This window comes from Electrona antarctica (assembly GCF_951216825.1).
Source record: "Electrona antarctica genome assembly, chromosome: 7".
NCBI classification, from domain to species: Eukaryota; Metazoa; Chordata; class Actinopteri; order Myctophiformes; family Myctophidae; genus Electrona; species Electrona antarctica.
The window spans coordinates 35,394,766-35,414,426 of record NC_136812.1 but is presented as its reverse complement, the minus strand read 5'-3'; the positions used below and the strand labels follow the sequence as shown (position 1 = coordinate 35,414,426).

Genomic DNA, 19,661 nt, shown 5'->3' with positions numbered 1-19,661 from the left:
CGTGACCATTTTCATTCTTCTTTCTTTAATGGGTTGACAATACGAGGGCATGAAATACCACGAGAGAGCAAGGATTAGAGAGTATAGGACGTGCAAAAGCGACAACTGAGGGCTCAGCTCACACCGCACCATCTGCACTGCTCGCTTGAGGGACTTGTATCGCGTAGGAGTGACACCACCTGTCAGACGACCACGCAGCATGGCAGACATTTTTTCCCAGATTGACGTTGTTCAGTATACCATAACAAATGCACTGGCCCCTAGAGAATGGATTGCATTGCATAAAACTAAAGTCTTTGTTCAAAGGGCTGAGGTTTTCAATGAGGGTTGTGAATGGAACGCTCTTGTCAGCACTCTCCCTGATTCTTTCAAGAGGGAAATGTTTACATGTAATAGGTGCAGACTGTACATAAAATTGTGATATCAGCACGTGTTTAAAAGATTTGGCTCAGAATTAATTCATGAGTAATTACAATATGCATATGAGTTAGATTAGATACAATGGAAACATGCTCTTGTGATTTTTGCATTCATACAGACATTTTGTATTTAATTTTTTTGCTGCTGCTGCCATGTTTGTATAGTCTCTGCCCCGGACACCCCTATGGGTGGTCTGGGGAGAGTGTAGACAACCACATTTGTCTCCACCGATAAACATGAAGTCGCCAGTTTCTTTTTTTCACCTGATCCACAGGGAGGACATAACGCGTGCGGAGCAACATGATATCACTCCTCTCCTCTCGACGCTGAACACGCGCTCTAGTGCAGCAACAGAAAAACGCCAATCCCTGCCAGATTATACCCCCTGTGAAGATTCTGTTCGTTGGCACATTGGAATACCGTAATCAATTTTTCGAATGTCTATTTTTTGCAGGTTTGCTTAATTAGGACAGGACAGTGTAGTAGAGAGAGATGGAGCCAAGGACAGAGAGAGGACAACAGCCAGAATCAAACCAGGGACATCACATCAATCATATTAATGAGCCTACAGGTAAACGCACTCACATCAGGGAGCTTCCCAAGGCAACCACTGTCATCACAGTTAAGACTGATTTATACTTAGTTGTGCGCTGTGACGCGCTGTGAGCTTGTAGATCTGCTATTTGTGGTGTGCAACACAATACGCGCAAGTATATATCAGGCCTTAGCAGTGAGTATTATCGCTCCAGTGCAGTTGGGTTAAGGGCCTTGCTCGAGGTCACCTTGACGGATGTTTGATGTTTGGGCTAGTGACCTTGACCTACAGCATAATTTTCTTACTTTTAGGACACCATTTTCATTTCCTATACTTTTGTAATATTTCTAAGTATACCGTACTTCTTCAACATGTTCAGTTTTTGTTACATTTGAACATGAAATGCTTGCAGTCATCTTTCTCAATTCATTGATCACCATCTGCAAATTTGACGGGAAAACAAAATCCTAAATTGGCCACCCTGCCCCATGTTGTTGTTGTTTTTATGCTGTTTTGATATTAAAAGTGTTAAATCATAAATGCTTTGCTTTTTGCATCAACATGCAAACCATTATCCTTCCCACACCTCGCAAGGTCGACACCATCCGATGTAATGTGTTCTTAAACATTTGTGAGTCATCGTCTGCAATCTTCATTATTTCTACAATTCCTTTTCCTGTTGTATCACATTGCAACAACGGTTAGTCATAACCGTAATATGTGTTATCATGCCGGGTTACTGTCTCATTACCTTGCTTCAATTAATGTGTTGGCTTTTTGTGTAGCGTGGGTTGACGAGACTCCATTGTGTGGTCTACGGCCTATACGTCCTCTCTGGGGGGGGGGGGGGGGGGGGGCTGGGGGGGTACTACCTGTCAGTGGGGAGTGTTGGCTGATGAATGAATATCAACATCCTAAAACATCCTAATACTGGGGGGTCAAATTATGACAGGCAATTCCTGCTGTCAAAAAACACTTTGTTTGAAATAGACACTCATGCTTTCCAAGGTGTGATTTGGGGTCCTAAGCATGAATACAAAATGAATATCAACATCTTAAAACCAAAATGTTGAATTGTGGGTTTGAGCTCACATGCCCTTTGATGTAAATCAAAAGGGGGGATAACTACCTGTCAGTGGGGAGTGTTGGCTGGGAGGAGGAGTAGGACTAAGGCCCTATACGTCCTCTCTGGGGGGGGGGGGGGGGGGTAACTACCAGTCAGTGGGGAGTGTTGGCTGGGAGGAGGAGTAGGATTAAGGCCCTATACGTCCTATCTGGGGGGGGGGGGGGGGGGGGGGGGGTACTACCTGGGGAGTGTTGGCTGGGAGGAGGAGTAAGACTAAGGCCCTATACGTCCTATCTGGGGGGGGGTACTACCTGTCAGTGGGGAGTGTTGGCTGGGAGGAGGAGTAAGACTAAGGCCCTACTCTACACACTCCAACAGAGCTCTGGTTCTGCCGCCATCATTCACTTCAGAAATTACACTTCAGATAGATGAACAGCAGGTGTGTTAATTCTGCTCTGTATGCAGTATAACATCATGATGTGAGCGCTAGCTATCTTCTACCAGTCCTTCTTGCTCCTCTCTCTTTGTCTCTTTTGTCATTTTGTTGAACCTTTGGCACTTTGGCACAAGTGGTGGCTTAAGGATCAACCATTCTCTAAACACCTGAAGATCTAAGGCCAGTGCATTTGTCAGCATGTCCCTAACATGTATGTATTTCAGTGTGGGATTAAACCCACAGGAAGGAAAGGACAACATACAAACTACACACAGAAGAGGCCCCAGTAGGGGTCGAACCAGCACCTTTATGTGCCACTGAGGAATGAAGGAAATCAAGAAATATGGACTCAAGGAGCAATCCCCTTCTTTTGCTTCCAGACTAGGGGCTCTATATTTTCGTACATGCTAAACCGCTTATCCCTAAACTTCTTTGCCTTTTTTTTTTTCTTTTTTTTTTTTTACTATTTTGAAAAACATTTTTAAATAGTTAAAATAATGAAAATAGAGCCCCTGTATCTCTGCTCTTTGATTCTTTGAAAAGTTAAAATTATAGGAAAACAGCAGCTTCGCAACAAGATAAAGATTAAATTATGTGTGGCACAGTCAGCTAGTGCCCATACCACTCTAAAATCTTGATAAAAGGCAAACCAAGTCCACTGCAACCACTGGCACTCCATCTAAATACTCTCTGCACTACTCAATGTGCATGCTTCTGACTGAGCATAGGAATAGTGTATCAATTGGTGCATGAAGGGACATGATGATAAGACTTTGATGAATAAAAGGAGAAGTCGGCTTTTATAAAAGCTACATTTCCATTCTCACTGAATTCTCTTGAGGGAAAATAACTTTCTGTCACAAAACCAAATAAACCCTTGGGGAATGGCAGACTGCACACCTTCCTCAGGAAAAGTACTTTGGTGTTTTGATTGTATAATGAGGTTATTTAGAGACAAATTATCACGAGTGGTGAGGAAAAAAATCACTTATAGAACAAGGCGAGTGAAAATGAAGACCCCCCCCTCTCTCTCTCTCTCTCTCTCTCCTCTCTCTCTTTCTCTCTCTCTCTCTCTCTCTCTCTCTCTCTCTCTCTCTGTACAGTATATCTCTCTTTGTATCTCTCTATCTCTGTCTCTCTTTTAATATACCCCAATATACGAGCCAATAAAACATATGAAGAAACGAAATCAGCCATTTGATTGGGCCCCTTCCAGAAAATAAGCTTGCGAGGGAGATAATTAGAGCAAAGCAATAAGGCGTTCTTCAACCTAATGAGACAAGCTGTTTGAGTGTTTGTATTGTACATTCACGCAGTATAATTAATCTGAACAGGGCATACATAAAACGTGGGGGCGGAGTGCCATTGTAACACAGCAGAGAAGGAGACGGACCAATGAGCAAGACTTCTGCCTAATTTATGCTCCGTCGCAGTCCCGCCCCCTTTCAGAACAACGAGGCACCATGCAGGACATAATTCCCCATTCATTTTTCCCATAGGCGTTTCTAAAAGTATTTATTTAAAGATCTGTAAGCCTCGGACAAAACCAACAGCCCAATTGACAAATCAACACAAAAAAAGAAGTGTTGTACCCTGCCCTTTAAATGTTTTCTTCTTTTTAATTATTTGTTCAGCCCCCAAAGAAATTGTCATTTATTATTGTCATGATTTGTCAACTCGGCTGTTGGCTTTGTCCGAGGCTTTAAATAAATACTTTTTGAAACGTCTATGGGAAAAATGAATGGGGGATTATTTCCTGGTGCCTCAAATACAGGACAGGACGTTAAATCTTGATTTTCATGAAATAACTCTCTGTCTCTCTCCGTAGCGTGCGTGCGTGCACACACACACACACACACACACACACACACACACACACAAACACCGTTTCGGATGCAGGCTGGCTCGCCGGAACCGTTGCCGGCACCCTGGGCACGTTCCTGGGGGTCTGGATGTTACGGGGACCCCCTGGGGAGTGGGGACCCCTGGGAACCTCCACACGGTGTTGCACCACTCACTTCACACGGGTGTGATTTTTTTATTAACGATAAAACAGAAAAGTGCGCTACTAGATCTGCCCGCTATGGTCATGTAAATATATGGGGCCGACAGACTTCGGAGTCGGCGTGCGCAGTAGCAGTGCCTGCCGTATAGTTGTTCGGATCTCCAGTTCCCGGAACCAATCCAACCAATGCCTAATTGCCCATATTGACCATATACTGATGACATGCAGGCATCTCCATATATGGGCATAGAAGGGGCACAGTATAGGCAGACAGAAACAGACGTCTATATATGGGCACATGTATAGACACAATACAACGGCTACTCACAGCCCGGCTACAAAGCCCCCAACACAGATATATTGGTTGGATCGGCAGTGCAACTTAGGTGTGAGCAGAGCCATCTAATAGAAGAGTTGCGATGTTGAGGGGGCAGTTTGAAATACATTGTTTTCAACGAGGGCGGCGCAAATAAGAGCTATTTTAGGCATGTGTGCAACATGACAACTGTTCTAAAGTATTGTACAGTGACAACTAAAGTCTCTGTAATGTTTATGTTGTATGATTACTACAAAAAGATCTAAAATAAAGGAATTTAAGAGGGCTGTTGCCTGAGTCCCATGCATTTCTGCCTACTTCCGGTCCAGGACTTGTCCCAGTTGGTTGTACCCATTCTCAATAGAAGTCTATGTAGGAGAGCCGCCATTAGACCAGCCACATGAAGTGAACGGAGTTTGCGGAACTCTGTCTATAGGCTCTGGGTGTGAGGGCCACGTAGCAGCCATCGAATTATCGATTGTTGCATTTTTTGAGCGGTACTAGCCTCTCATATGCACAGCTTTGTGTCTGTCTGTCTGTCTGTCTGTCTGTCTGTCTGTCTGTCTGTCTGTCTGTTCATGGAATGTGCTCGACTGATTGGCTGAGCACGGAACGGAATGTGATGTATTATGAGCACCGCTCACTTCACACATTTTTTTATAATTCATAAAATCAATTTGTTTGATGCACCCCTATATACACACACAGATTATGTGATTGTTTATTCATGTGGTCATTGTCAGAATCAGTTATATTCACTCTGATTTGCTGTGTATTTATTTATAGATTTTCCATCAAGCAAACGTTCACCTCCTGCAATCGGGCAATGTATTGTGTACATCAGCATGCTGTACAAAACATGCTTATCATCCTGGAAAACTAAAGTGAGTGAAATGGTGTGGAATAAAAAGCTAATGTGCAATGCAGCAAAGTATTTTTTTGCGGAGTTGGTGTTTGTGAGCACTCAGAGCACAAAAGTGTGTGTGTGTGTGTGTGTGTGTGTGTGTGTGTGTGTGTGTGTGTGTGTGTGTGTGTGTGTGTGTGTGTGTGTGTGTGTGTGTGTGTTCTAGTCAACTTCGAACATTGTTGGGTTGGGACAGGCTGGCTAAGCAGTAAAGCACGCTCCAGGAAGCTTGCCATTAGTTCAAGGTCAATAACTAGCATAGGATTTGCACTGTGTTGGTAGATTTTATTTTACAATTTTTGCTCTGAATTTCACACACAATTAAACAGCAGTGGTGGTGCTGGTGTTTCGAGATGTATACTTGAGGTTATAGAGCGTTGCAGTCCCGCCCCCTTTCATGACGACGCCAGGCCCAGGAAATGAATCACAATGCATTTTTCCCATAGACATTTCAAAAAGTATTTATTTAAAGACCTTTTAGGCGTCGTACGAAGCCAACTCGAGTCGTGACAAATCATGACAACACACACAATATTTTGGACCAAACAAATAATTACATAGAAGAAAAACAACAAAAAAAGTGTTGTAACCTGCCGTTTTTTTCTACTTTCTAATTCTTTGTTTGGCCCGACAAATTGTGTTTGTAGTCTTGATTTGTTTTTATTTAACTGACCACACACTAGCTCTGGTCCATAGCCCTAATGCTGGACCAGAGTTATGTAACCCAGGTTTATAATTGTATCTCTGTATTTGTATGGTCACGGACCTCACGGTACCATCTACATCAGTTCGCAGCCCATCACACCGATCACTCACTCACTCACTCACTCAGTGACACCAGTTTGGAATCAGCAATCACCACCACACCCTAGTATAAAGCACATAACTTTTGTCTCAGTCAGTGAGGTGCACATCACTGGCTGTGGCAAGTCTGTATCCCTTCAACTTAAAACATTTTACTCTTCATTACAAAACATTATATTAACAGTGATACTGATGATGGTTTTAGACCTTCAAACTATGCTGGTGAACTAAACTGATGAGCTGGATGAGCTGTAGATGATGATTCCTTCCACCATTACACCTACTTCTGAAAGCAGTACTAGTCCAAACATATTCTTTATCACCAAGTATATGCTACAGCTACCACAGGCCCACATTTAAAAAGATGTGCCAGGGAACTCCATAAGACAATAGTTTGTCAACATTTGTCATTTAAATAGCAGGGCTATTTTTGAACAGCCAAATAATTATTGAGGGCTTAAGTGTTTAAACCACATGGAGGTTTTAGAACCACCCAGGGTTTGATTTCCTGTATGGAGGGTATTTACGATATTTAATCGAACCCTGCCTGAAACCACCACAACCAACAGACACTAGCTAACCCTAAAGGGTTCCGTGCCTTTGCTCCATCCGTCGAACGGCCGCGTTTTACAATTCCATCAGTCGAACGGCCGCATTTTACAATTCCATCAGTCGAACGTCCGCGTTTTACAATTCCATCAGTCGAACGGCCGCGTTTTACAATTCCATCAGTCGAACATCCGCGTTTTACAATTCCATCAGTCGAACGGCCGCGTTTTACAATTCCATCAGTCGATTGGCCGCGTTTTACAATTCCATCAGTCGAACGTCCGCGTTTTACAATTCCATCAGTCGAACGGCCGCGTTTTACAATTCCATCAGTCGAACGGCCACGTTTTACAATTCCATCAGTCAAACGGCCGCGTTATACAATTCCATCAGTCGAACGGCCGCATTTTACACTTGTGAACTCTCACCGCTGGTAGGCTGCGGATTCAACTCTGATAGAAATGCCCCACAGCGGCCTGGGCCTCTGTGCCTCTCATATGCACAGCTTTGTGTCTGTCTGTCTGTCTGTCTGTCTGTCTGTCTGTTCATGGAATGTGCTCGACTGATTGGCTGAGCACGGAACGGAATGTGATGTATTATGAGCACCGCTCACTTCACACATTTTTTTATAATTCATAAAATCAATTTGTTTGATGCACCCCTATATACACACACAGATTATGTGATTGTTTATTCATGTGGTCATTGTCAGAATCAGTTATATTCACTCTGATTTGCTGTGTATTTATTTATAGATTTTCCATCAAGCAAACGTTCACCTCCTGCAATCGGGCAATGTATTGTGTACATCAGCATGCTGTACAAAACATGCTTATCATCCTGGAAGGAAAACTAAAGTGAGTGAAATGTCCGCGTTTTACAATTCCATCAGTCGAACGGCCGCGTTTTACAATTCCATCAGTCGAACGGCCACGTTTTACAATTCCATCAGTCAAACGGCCGCGTTATACAATTCCATCAGTCGAACGGCCGCGTTTTACAATTCCATCAGTCAAACGGCCACGTTATACAATTCCATCAGTCAAACGGCCGCGTTATACAATTCCATCAGTCGAACGGCCGCATTTTACACTTGTGAACTCTCACCGCTGGTAGGCTGCGGATTCAACTCTGATAGAAATGCCCCACAGCGGCCTGGGCCGTGGCTCAGCGGTCCAGGCACCTTGGCCGGTAGTCCAAGTCTGGCATTGTGCCGCGGGTTCGACTCCCGATCCCGACGGCCTTTACTGCATGTCACTCCCCACACTCTGTCCCCCATTTCCTGTCAGCCTACTGTCTGTCCCTCTTTAAAAAAATATAAAATAAAGGCGAAAGCCGCAAAAAAAACATTAAAACAAAGAAAAGAAATGCCCCTCAGCATTGTACAGTACGTATAATCAGTTGCAACGTGGATGACTTCACACTTGGAACGAACAACTACAAAAATGTTGGCCTTCATGGTGATTGGTTCTAATGTAATGTCATTGTTTAGCGAGGTGAGCACATCACTCATGTGGAAGTGAGGCGTTATATGATTCGTAATACTTAAAGTCAGTGGTGGAAAGTAACTTAAGTACATTTACATTTTTACTTGAATATTTCCAATTTTCAGTACTTTTACTTGTACTAATGTGATTACTTTTTCCACCTCTGGTCATTGTTTAGCGAGGTGAGCACATCACTCATGTGGAAGCGAGGCTGTGTCATATGATTCGCAATACTTAAAGTAGCCTACACTTGATTGACACACACACACACACACACACACACACACACACACACACACACACACACACACACACACACACACACACACACACACACACACACACACTACCAACCCTGATTTTCTCCTGGTTGGCTGTCCCTCTGTGGAACTTTCTGAGACCATATAATGCATTCTGAGCAGAACACTGCATCCATTACAGTCCCAGACACCACTAATGATGCAGTCATTATTAACAATAGCCAATAATACTGCTCAGGTCTCCCAGATTGAGGGCCTTTTTTGGCAAGACACTCTGGGTGTTACCTACAGTATGTGCCAGCATGAGTGTGTGCGTTTGCACTTATTTTACTATACCTTTGAGAGCCACATGTCCCAACAAGTATAGTAGAATTTGAGAAATAGACATTGAGGACAATGTTCCTGTTCTCACAAGAGAAATATGGTTATTATATATAAGATATTAAGAGTTAGAAAAGGATTAAGGTTAGAACTAGGCGTTTACAGGTTGGTTTAGGGGTTAGGTTTAGAGTTATGCCTGAGTGAGTTCTACTAAGAGTTGCGCACTAGTGTCACGCACCAAATAAAGATTTTGTGAGTGTTCACAGCATGTTGCAGCTCCATGGGTGACACCAACACGCAGCAATATAGTTGTCAGCTTTTTTTTAAATTACAAAACATAGCTAAAAATGACATTCATAAAATTGCCCTCATAACTTGCCCATATGCGTGTGTGCGTGTATGCGCCCGCCCGCCCGTGTGCGTGCGCGCTGCATGATGTAGCAGATAGATGTGATTAGTGAAGCACTTCATCAGAATGACCAATATTGTGCAGATGGGGAGTTTTTCCACACCCCATGTCCTGCCCACTCCCACACCCCATGTCCTGCCCACTCGCATACAATGTAACACGGATTCCAATTACTCACAGTGTGCTCACCAACCGTCCACTGCAGTTATATTGGACTTCACTCACATTACAAAATAAATAATGTATGAAGCAGTGAAGAACTTAAAACTAGCCTCTTGTAACACCTGTTACAAGTGTGTTTGTTTTATTCCTTCACTTGTTCAACAACCTGGTATTAAAGAGCATAAAGAAAGATCTTGTGTATGTCCTCATCTCAGGCGATTTTATGGAGTAACGCAAAAGTAATGTAACGAGTAGTGTAACTAGTTACTTCCTCCATGGAGTAATAAAGTAATTTTTTTCAAAAGTAATGTGTAGTGTATTACTTTTTTGAGTAACGGACCCCAACTCTGATAGATGGATAGAAACTTTTATTGAGCCGGCTGGGGAAATTCAGGAGACAGATAGACCCTTGGGCAACCTCTGTCAACAAAGTATATAGGGTTTAAGTGGTTAATTATTTAGTTATTGCCAATTCCCCACATGTGTCCTGCAGTCCCTGTCACTGCCAACCCTCACAGTTGTCCCGGGGAGGGTGTAGACAACCATGTGTCTCCTCTAATACATATGGAGTCACCAGCCGCTTAATTCTTTCCATAGACTGTAGAAATTCTTTCTCACCTAACAGTGAAGACTTTCACTGGGACAGCATGATGTGTTCAATAGTTCATGGCATGCTATCACCCCAAGAACTGGAGTTGCAGCAATAAAGACGCAATCCCCTGACAATCAATCAATCAATTCAAAAATTGACAAAACGCAGTCACAGTGAAAACTTTATCCATCCATCCATCCATCCATCTTCAAACGCAATCCGTAGTCGGGTCGCGGGGGCAACAGCTAGCTAGCTCCACCAGAGACCTCCAGATTTCCCTCGACTATAGCAAGCCGTTTTAACTTTTAATCGAACCACGCTCCTGTCTGTAATATATGTTTTAGATATCCAAAACCACATTTCTCCTAGTCAAAACTGCATTCTCACTAGTAATAATTGTAATTAAAGATAGCCATAGTAACATTCTTACTAGTAGAAATTGTATTTCAAGATATCTATAATTCAGTTCTTCCTAGTAACAATTAACGTTTTGGATATCTACAATGACATTCCTCCTATCAACAACTGTCATTTTAGATATCCATAACCTCATTCTTCCTAGGAGGAATGACGTCATGGCCGCGGGAAGATGTTTACAGTAGGAGGTGCTGAATGCTTAGTAGGGGGTGCGCGCGCCGCAAAATGTGCGTGCACACGCCTCGTGCACACGCATTTTCGCGCATTTTCACACAGAAAAGTGGCTTTTACTTTCCCTCTCCCCACCCATGAGCAAACTGACACAGGCAATTAACCAGGATAAGGTGCCGATACTGTGATACAGCATATTTATTAGGCCTAGTAACAGAAATCTGTTTTGATTAAAATCATTATTATTTTCCCCCTCCTATCCGAGGGGGGGCTGTGCCTGGGGGGAGGGGGTGCTCCAGCCCCCCCAGCACCCCTACTTCCCTCAGCCATGAATGACGTCACGTTTCCCATGCATGTGTATGGGGATTTTAGTTTCAGATATCTGTAACTGCATTCTGGATATCTAGAATCAACATTCTGGATATCTACAATTGAATTCTTACTAGGAGAAACTACTATTTCGGATATCTACAATGCAATTCTTACTAGGAGAAAGTACCATTTCAGATATCCAAAATTACATTTGTACTAGTCATAATATGAATTGTGGATATCCATAATTAGATTTCTACTAGTCACAATGTATTTTTGGATATACAAAATATAGTTATGGATGTCTGGAATGTTTTTTTAATTTTGGATATCTGAAATGGCAGTTTCTCCTAGTAAGAATTGCATTGTAGATATATTAAATGGTAGTTTCTCCTAGTATGAATTGTATTGTAGATATCTGAAATGGTAGTTTATCCTAGTAAGAATTCATTGTAGATATCCTTAATGTGGATTTTAGATATCCAGAATGCAGTTCTGAAACTAATACACATGCAAGCCGTTTTAACATTTAATAGCTAGACTGGATATGTATTCCAGATATCTGTAATTCAGTTCTTCCTAGTCAAAACTAACGTTTTAGATATCCACAATGGCATTCCTCCTATCCAAAACTGTAATTTAAGATATCCACAATGACTTCTTCCTATCCAGAATTGCCATTTCAGATATCCATAACCTCATTCTTCCTAGGAGAAATGACATCACTTTGTTCCATTCATGTGTATTGGGCTTTTAGTTTCAGATATCCATAATTGCATTCTGGATATCTAAAATCCACATTATGGATATCAACAATTTAATTCTTACTAGGAGAAACTACCATTTAATATATCTACAATGCAATTCTTACTAGGAGAAACTACCATTTCAGATATCCAAAATTAAAAGAAAACATTCCAGACATCCATAATTACATTTTGTATATCCAAAAATGCATTGTGACTAGTAGAAATCTAATCATGGATATCCACAATTCATATAATGAAACGTTAGTTTTGACTAGGAAGAACTAAATTACAGATATCTGGAATACACATCCAGTCTAGCCCATTGACCTTTTTTGGCATTACTTCCACATACTGTATGCTAGAAATCAAGTCAAATTTTAACATGTTCAGATTCATGCAGGTGTGTATTTTCTTTTTGTAAAGGTTATTGCATGAAGACAGGCCAACCATATAGCGTTGCTATAACAACACATTCAAACCTGGACTGGACTGCATCAGGGAATGTTCTACTGTACATCATACATGTACAGTATACTGTAATGTACATTGTAGGTTTTGAGTTTACTTTTTTGGCAACTTCCACATACTTTGTGCTAGAATTCTAGTTGTGGACTCGAGTAGCGAGCCCCGTTTTCATTGGCTACTGGGCTGTGACGTCATGTGAATACAATACATGGTCATAGATTAGCGAGCTACTCGAGCCCACACTTTCTTCAGGAACAATATTTTCTAGTTTTTCATTTGAGGGGAAATAGCCTCTCCTATGTCCATTGTCCAGCTTTTGGTGTATGTGCACAAACTTTGTCCTAACACAAACATTAAATCCCATTAGCAATGAATGGACAATTTGAGTGTTTGTGTAAACATTGCGTATCACGACGAAGGTGAGGACACAAATTCTGATTGGACGGAAGGAGATGATGTATGATGACGTACGATGATAAGATCACCCCTTACTTCACACGGGTATGATTTTTATTTATTATTTTTGTATTTTATTGATTTCTGGTTGGTGTCATAACCATGGTCGCCTCATCACCTCCTTGCCTCATGTGTGCAACGGAAAATAAATGGGTTAAACGGAACTCGGTTGTCCCACATTCTTGCAGATCTGATGATCAATACCCCGTGACAAGTGGTCCTTTGAGCCCAGAAAGTGAACATTGAGAAGAACACATCCACCCATCCAACTAAAAAACCTGAGGTTAGAATAACAAAGAAAGTTAAGGCCTCATATGCTCCAAAACTTCAAAAAGTTTATTAGGTTCCCTTACACCATGGACGTGATGTTTCCGTGGTACACACAGACACACAAAGCTGGGCATAGAGGGGCTAGCGCATTATACAAACAACTGGCACACATGTCAGTATATCAGGCCGTCATGAAAGTCAAGTGAACAAGAAAAAATCACACCCGTGTGAACTGAGTGGTGCAGTGACGTCACACACTAACCATAGCAACCATGCTCCCCACGTACAGGTACACACATACATAGATACATACAGACAAAGCTGGTATTATATTTGAGTGGTTTGCACCACTCAAAAACACTCACAGGGAGTTGTAATATTTTGAGGCGCCAGGCATACACACGGTCTTGTTTAGTTAGTAAAGGTTTGTGTCTGCTAAGGGCATTATTGTACGTTACTCAGGCAAGTGCATCTCTGTGTGCTCTTCATGGCCCTCCATCTCGTCATACTTCGGCTCTGTGTCTTCTGCATCCAAAGATGCCAACTCTCCCGGTGTGAAAATACGAGGGAGGACGAACATCCTAACAGGAACTGTGAGGATGAGGAAGAAGGGGAAGGCCAGTGATGCACGGGTAGACATGACAGCCCACAGCACAGCCGTACACACCACCTGGATGATCGTAAACATGTGCATCCGCAGCGTACGCACCTTGCGGACGTAGGTGTGGTCGGGGTGATACTTGGGAGGCATGAGCATCAGCACCATACGCTCTGCCATCTGGTTGCCGTTGAGGGACATCACACCCATGTAGAGGAAGATGCCAAACAGCACCGTTACAGGGATCAGACTCAGTTGGTCACCTATCACAACAGACAGGCCAACCAAAATGGCAACCAGCAGCCCCGTGACCCTCTGCTCTTTCACTTCCTTGATACGCGGCTTGTCGCCCGGCGCGACGGCCTTACTCATGATGGTGAGGGCATTGGCGTGGGTCATGGAGCGGACCGTGGTTGCAGCCATCCAAGGCAGACCAAACAGGGCAGAGGTTCCCCCCAACACCACAATGAGCAGCAGATCTAAATGAAAACCTGAACCCTTTACCAGCATCCTTTCCTTCTTACTCACTATTAGCGTGGTGATCTGGGTCTCCATGAAGATGAGAATGAACACCAGTAAAGCAGGCAGCACGGAACCAAACATCATCCAGATGGGAAAATCTTCATCAGACCCCACTGGACTGATTAGCCAGCCACGTTTATCTGGGCGTGTCAGAGAGAGGCCACTAGGAACATTCAATTTAGTTGTGAAGGTCTCTTTTATGTTATAGTCTACCAGCACCATGATGAGTATAGCAATAGGTACTCCAAAATCACCAATCATCCTGCGGAACCTTCCGGGGAAGAATGCACTGTCCTTGAACTTGCGTAAATAGAAGGCGATAAAGAATGTTCCAGCCATGAGCAGCAAGGAGAGCAGTGCGGTGTTGGGCTCCCCACTGTCCTGAGTGTTGCTGGACCCCAGTGGGTGCTCATTGAAGATACTGAACAGCTTGCTGAAGGTCTCCCAGATGAAGATGAGGGAGATGAGGAAGGAGAAGATCTCCTGGGTGAAGGTCGAGATGTAGCATACAAGGAAACTGCCCTCAAAGGCCACCGTGATGACCACAATGATGATGAGCCAGAAGCCAATCCACACACGACCCGTTAGGTACTCGATCTTGTTCGAATTGCAAAACAAGAAGAAGGCCTCCTCAAACACTAGCAGTGGCCCAGACATTCCCACAATAAGCAGCGGCTGGGCTCCCAGTAGGCAGAAGACCATGCCCTGCATGGCCGTTGACATAATCAACTCAGACACACCAATGAGCCCCCCTGTCTTCTCATCCAGCAAACCTCCGAATGTGATGGCTGGGGAGAGCGCGGCAAAGTAGATAAAGATGAAAGCAGCCATGCACTGGCCGTTAAGGGCGTCCTTGAAGTCACTGACATACTTAGGGTATCGGCGGCGTATATCTCTGATGAGTCCTCCGAAGGGGAGTCCAGTCCTCTCCAGGGGGTCATCTGGTTTTTTTGAAGGCTCAGTAACCGCCTTCTCTTGCAATAGTTTTGCGTGTTCCTCCTCCCTCTTGTGGAGCATTTCTCTCTGGAAGCGAGCCACCGAATGGAGGAGTTCGTCCCCTCCCATCTCAGATGGTGGGATCACGATGCTGCAGTCCAAGAAGCTGTTGATGGCATTGAGCAGGTCCTGTCTTTTGTCTGCCATGTAGGCTGCCTCATGGAAGTGCTTGTCAGACATGAGCGTGGAGATGGTGCGTCCGATCTGGTGGTAGTCCATGTTAGTGTCGGGGGGTCCCAGCAGGACAAAAAGGAACCTGACGGGCACAGGGACTTCCAAGACAGAGCCCAACTGCACTGCTTCCTCTAGTCGGACGAATGCCATGGTGGGCTTCTCCAGGAAGTCAACATTACCCACAAGGACAAGTGTGGACTCTGCATTATCCGGGATCTTCTCGAGTAGTCTCAGCTTATGTTTGGATATGCCCCCACTATGTAGTTTAAGATTCTCGATATCGATGTGTACATCGGTGTCAATGGTGGTGTCAGAGTCTTTCGTATCACTTGGGTGACTGTGTTTTAGCAGCAGCGCCTTCACAAAGTTCTCCCGGTCCTCAGACTTGATCTGGTCGGAGATGATCATCTGTTCCACAACTTGGTTGGCAATACCAGGCAGGCTCTTCTGGTCCAAGTCTAACAGCACCGCCCCATGTGAGATGGTCTTGCGGAGTTCCAGCAAGCTGCGGAAGGACAGTGAGGCCACGTGAGGCTTACCCCAACGGTCTGTCTCCTCTTCCACATCCTCCTCAAATTTGATCCAGCGTGCTGTCTCCTTCCACTGCAGCTCCTTGTTCTTATCCATGATCAACTCATTCAGCTCCACGAACACCTCATTTGGGATGCGGTCCTGCTTGCGACTGCTGGGCTCTTTGTGGTGTTTGCCGTAGTGGACGACTTGGCCCTTGCTACTCCTTCTGACCAGGTGTCTCCGCACACCAGGAACATCTTCAAAACGATGGCTTTTGATTCCGTCCAGGTCGGCTGAGGCCAGGGTCTGCGCCTCGCTCTCATCAGTGGGAATGCGATTGTACATGTCCTGCTCTGTCTCTTCCTCTTCCTCCCCTTCCTCCCCTTCCTCCTCTGTGGGGCCCCCGCTGTGACCTAGGTTGTCTTTTTTTCTCTTCTTGCCATTCTTCTTTCTTCGTCCCTCAGAGGGCAGTTTGGACAGGGGCTGGTGGGTGTGATGAGAGGAGTGACGATTGTACTCAATGTCCTCCTCATGGTAGTTGTGGTCTTCAGGGATTACATCGGCAGGGGTGAGGATCTCCTGGAAACGCTGGACCCCAAAGGTTTTGTTCAGATCCCCAGTGTCGTCCTCGTCTGACTGTGGCATTCCCCGCAAGGATGAGGCAGCAGGAACCTCTGGATTGTGGATGACTGATGCATCGGTGACCAGGTTGGGAGAGCTAGGCTTGCTCATGGCTCGCACTGTTGGAGATGTTCAGAAACGGACTGTTTGGAAGAGGTGTCTGTTAACCCTTCTCTTCCAACTGGAACTCTTTTGGGGAACAGCATAGCTGCAGAAACACCAGCGTACTGTACATCAAGCTGTATGTTCTGTCAATAAATGCTTTCACCTGGGTGATGTCATGTGACATGACAACGCCTCTCAAATTTCATATATAACTTTCCTGTCAACTGTTTTGCTGCAATAGCAGCATTAACATAAATTAGAAAGATGCAGTCCTGGGGAATTGCGAGTGTGGTTGCCTATCTATTACATAATTGTGATGTCACCATATATTGTCCAATCGTACGAGGGCAAAAAGATGCCTTCAATTAGGTAGGGCGTGTAATCGTTGTCCAATCAGAGGACAAAAAACAATGAGTGAAATGAGGGGCGCTCTTATCATCATACATCATCATACATCACATTCCGTGCTCAGCCAATCAAATCATTTCCGTGGTACACACACACACAGAAACACAAAGTTGGGCATAGGAGGGGCTAGCGCCCCTCAAAAAGACCAATAGCAATAGTCTGTTTGCCTATCCGCAACCACACTAACTAGCATAGTATAGAGACCACTGAAGTCTGACGTCACTGCCACTAGAGGGCGCTGTTTCCCTGGTTAGTGTTTTTGAGGGGCGCAAGCACCTCCAATGCATGGCAGCCAAGGCTATGGACTTTTAATGTTTGTTAAGAGCACTTTTAACAAAAATCACACTTGTGTGAACTGCAACATTTTTCAATCTGACTGGTATTCCAATCGTACTGTCACTGTGACATATATACAAGCTCTTGTTAATACAATATTTACAGAACCCACAGATAAACGTAGCAACTTTCAACCCTATTTGTTGGAAATAGGCCACAAGAGATCTCTGAACACAAGACTACATCGCAAGATACAAACGTTCGTGCCCAACAGCAACAATGTTGAGCTTTTTTCATCTAACAAGAAAAGACTTGGTCTGCTTGTTTGTAGGCTATGTCTGCTAAATCAGACATAGCCTGGGACGCCCGGAAATGCTTTGGCAATGTCTCGGGACCCCCTCCCGACCCCCAATATAAATTGACTGCTACAATAACCTTAATAATATAGAGACAATACACCATAAATAAATACTGAAACCAGATATAATCATTAGGAAAGGTGTATGCACATGTACTATGTGTACTATATGGAAACTCCTCATTTCCATTTTCCAGCCATTCAGTTATAATTTGGGGACCCCCCAAAATAATTCGGCGACCCCCTGAGGGGTCGTGACCCACGGGTTGAGAACCCCTGTGCTAAATGAACCTTATTGTCTCCACCAGGCCGAAGGCATGGGGAGAGAGTATGTTTTGCACTCCGTCCGTGTGTGTGTGTGTGTGTGTGTGTGCGTCCGTCCTTCCTTCCGTCCGTCTGTTACCAGCTAATCTCTGCCACCGTTGGCCCGATCCATGCCAAACTTTGCACACACACTCCCTGGATGCCAACGACGAACCTCTGCCCCACATATTCCTCAACGGCCTGTTATAGCGCCACCATGAGGCCGATTTAGGCAAAACACATTTCTGTAGATTACTCGTACACATTTTATCCATACATCACACAATTCGGTATACACTATCTAGTGTATCATGTGATCAACACGGATCTGCACCATTTCCCATCTTCCATCCTGATTGGCTAAGATTGCCTTCCAAAGCTCACATGATTGGTCCGTTTCGAACAAAATGCCACAAATCACAAACACAGTGTGCAATTTCCGTGAAATTATACACGCACATTTCCACTAGGCCGAGGACGACATGCCACTCATTTCTTCCCCAAATCAGCCTCAAGGTGGCGCTATAACAGGCCAATTCCTGTTTTTAGCTATAACTGCATCGATCTGTATACAACTTATGTATGCGCACTCCCTAGAGGCCATGGAAAACATTGTCCCTGCATCCCTCCACATCTGCCGGTTATAGCGCCACCATGAGGCCGATTTCTGCAAAACACATTGCTTATGTTAGTCGCACAGATTTCATCCAAATGTCACGCAAATCGGTACACATGATCTCTGTAGTCATGTGATCAAGACGAGTCTGTTGGATTTCTCAGATTCTACACTGATTGGCTAACATTGCCTTCCAAAGTTTTCAGGAGTGGCCCGTTTTGTACGAAATGCTGCACATGTCCTGCTCATCCAGAATTCTATCCTCATGCTATGAGTGATCTGGCTCTGCATTTCCTCAACAAAATTAAGAAAATTGTTGCAAAAAAATAACAAACAAAATAACATGTTTATATTACTCCTAAACATTTTGCCAAACATCTCACACAGTCCTATCCTCCTGGTGGAGACCTGTGCCCAGAAGGGCACTTTTTCTAGTATTTGGACTGTTTTACCAGAGGACGTACGATCAGATGGTGTGTATACTTCATTATTTAAAGTGTTTGTGGGCATCTTTCCAGATCCAATAGGGCATATGTTAAGGCTCTGAAGCATGGAGCTAATGTTATTTAGAGATATTGCGATGGTTCATTGTGTATTACATGCAGGGTTCAGGGACATTCCTTAGTGAGTGGTCATTTGTCATTAAAATGCACCGTCAAACTTAAGCAAAGCCTTTTGTTTGATTATACTGGGGGACAAACAGACTTACAACATTTCTTTTCAGTGGTGGAAAGTAACTAAGTACATGTACTGAAGTACTTTACTTAAGTACAATTTTGAGGTAGGCCTATTTTTTTACATTACTTGAGTATTTCCAATTTTACTTCTCCACTACATTTTAGAGGCAAATATTTACTTTTTACTCCACTACACTTTTTGAAATCGTGAGTTAGTAGTTACTAGATTTGAATGATTAGAAAACATGCCTTAACCACCTATGCCCTATACTTTGACCAATAGCCAATCTACAAGCTCACGCTGTGCATTGAAACTAAAATAATAAATAGTCTAAATACAGACGTATACTGTGTATTGTATGTGCATTTGGGGTGGCGGTACAACTTC

At 43.8% G+C, this 19,661-nt stretch overlaps 1 protein-coding gene across 1 annotated transcript; it reads right to left on the bottom strand.

Annotated features, from left to right (window-relative positions):
• Window positions 1-13,560: 13,560 nt before the first annotated feature.
• On the bottom strand, window positions 13,561-16,641 carry LOC306926213 (anion exchange protein 2-like; the record flags this gene model as incomplete). Its single annotated transcript, XM_079505477.1, has 1 exon — window positions 13,561-16,641. One exon carries the CDS (start codon window positions 16,639-16,641, stop codon window positions 13,561-13,563), a length of 3,081 nt encoding a protein of 1,026 aa, XP_079361603.1.
• Between the last annotated feature and the right edge of the window lie 3,020 nt (window positions 16,642-19,661).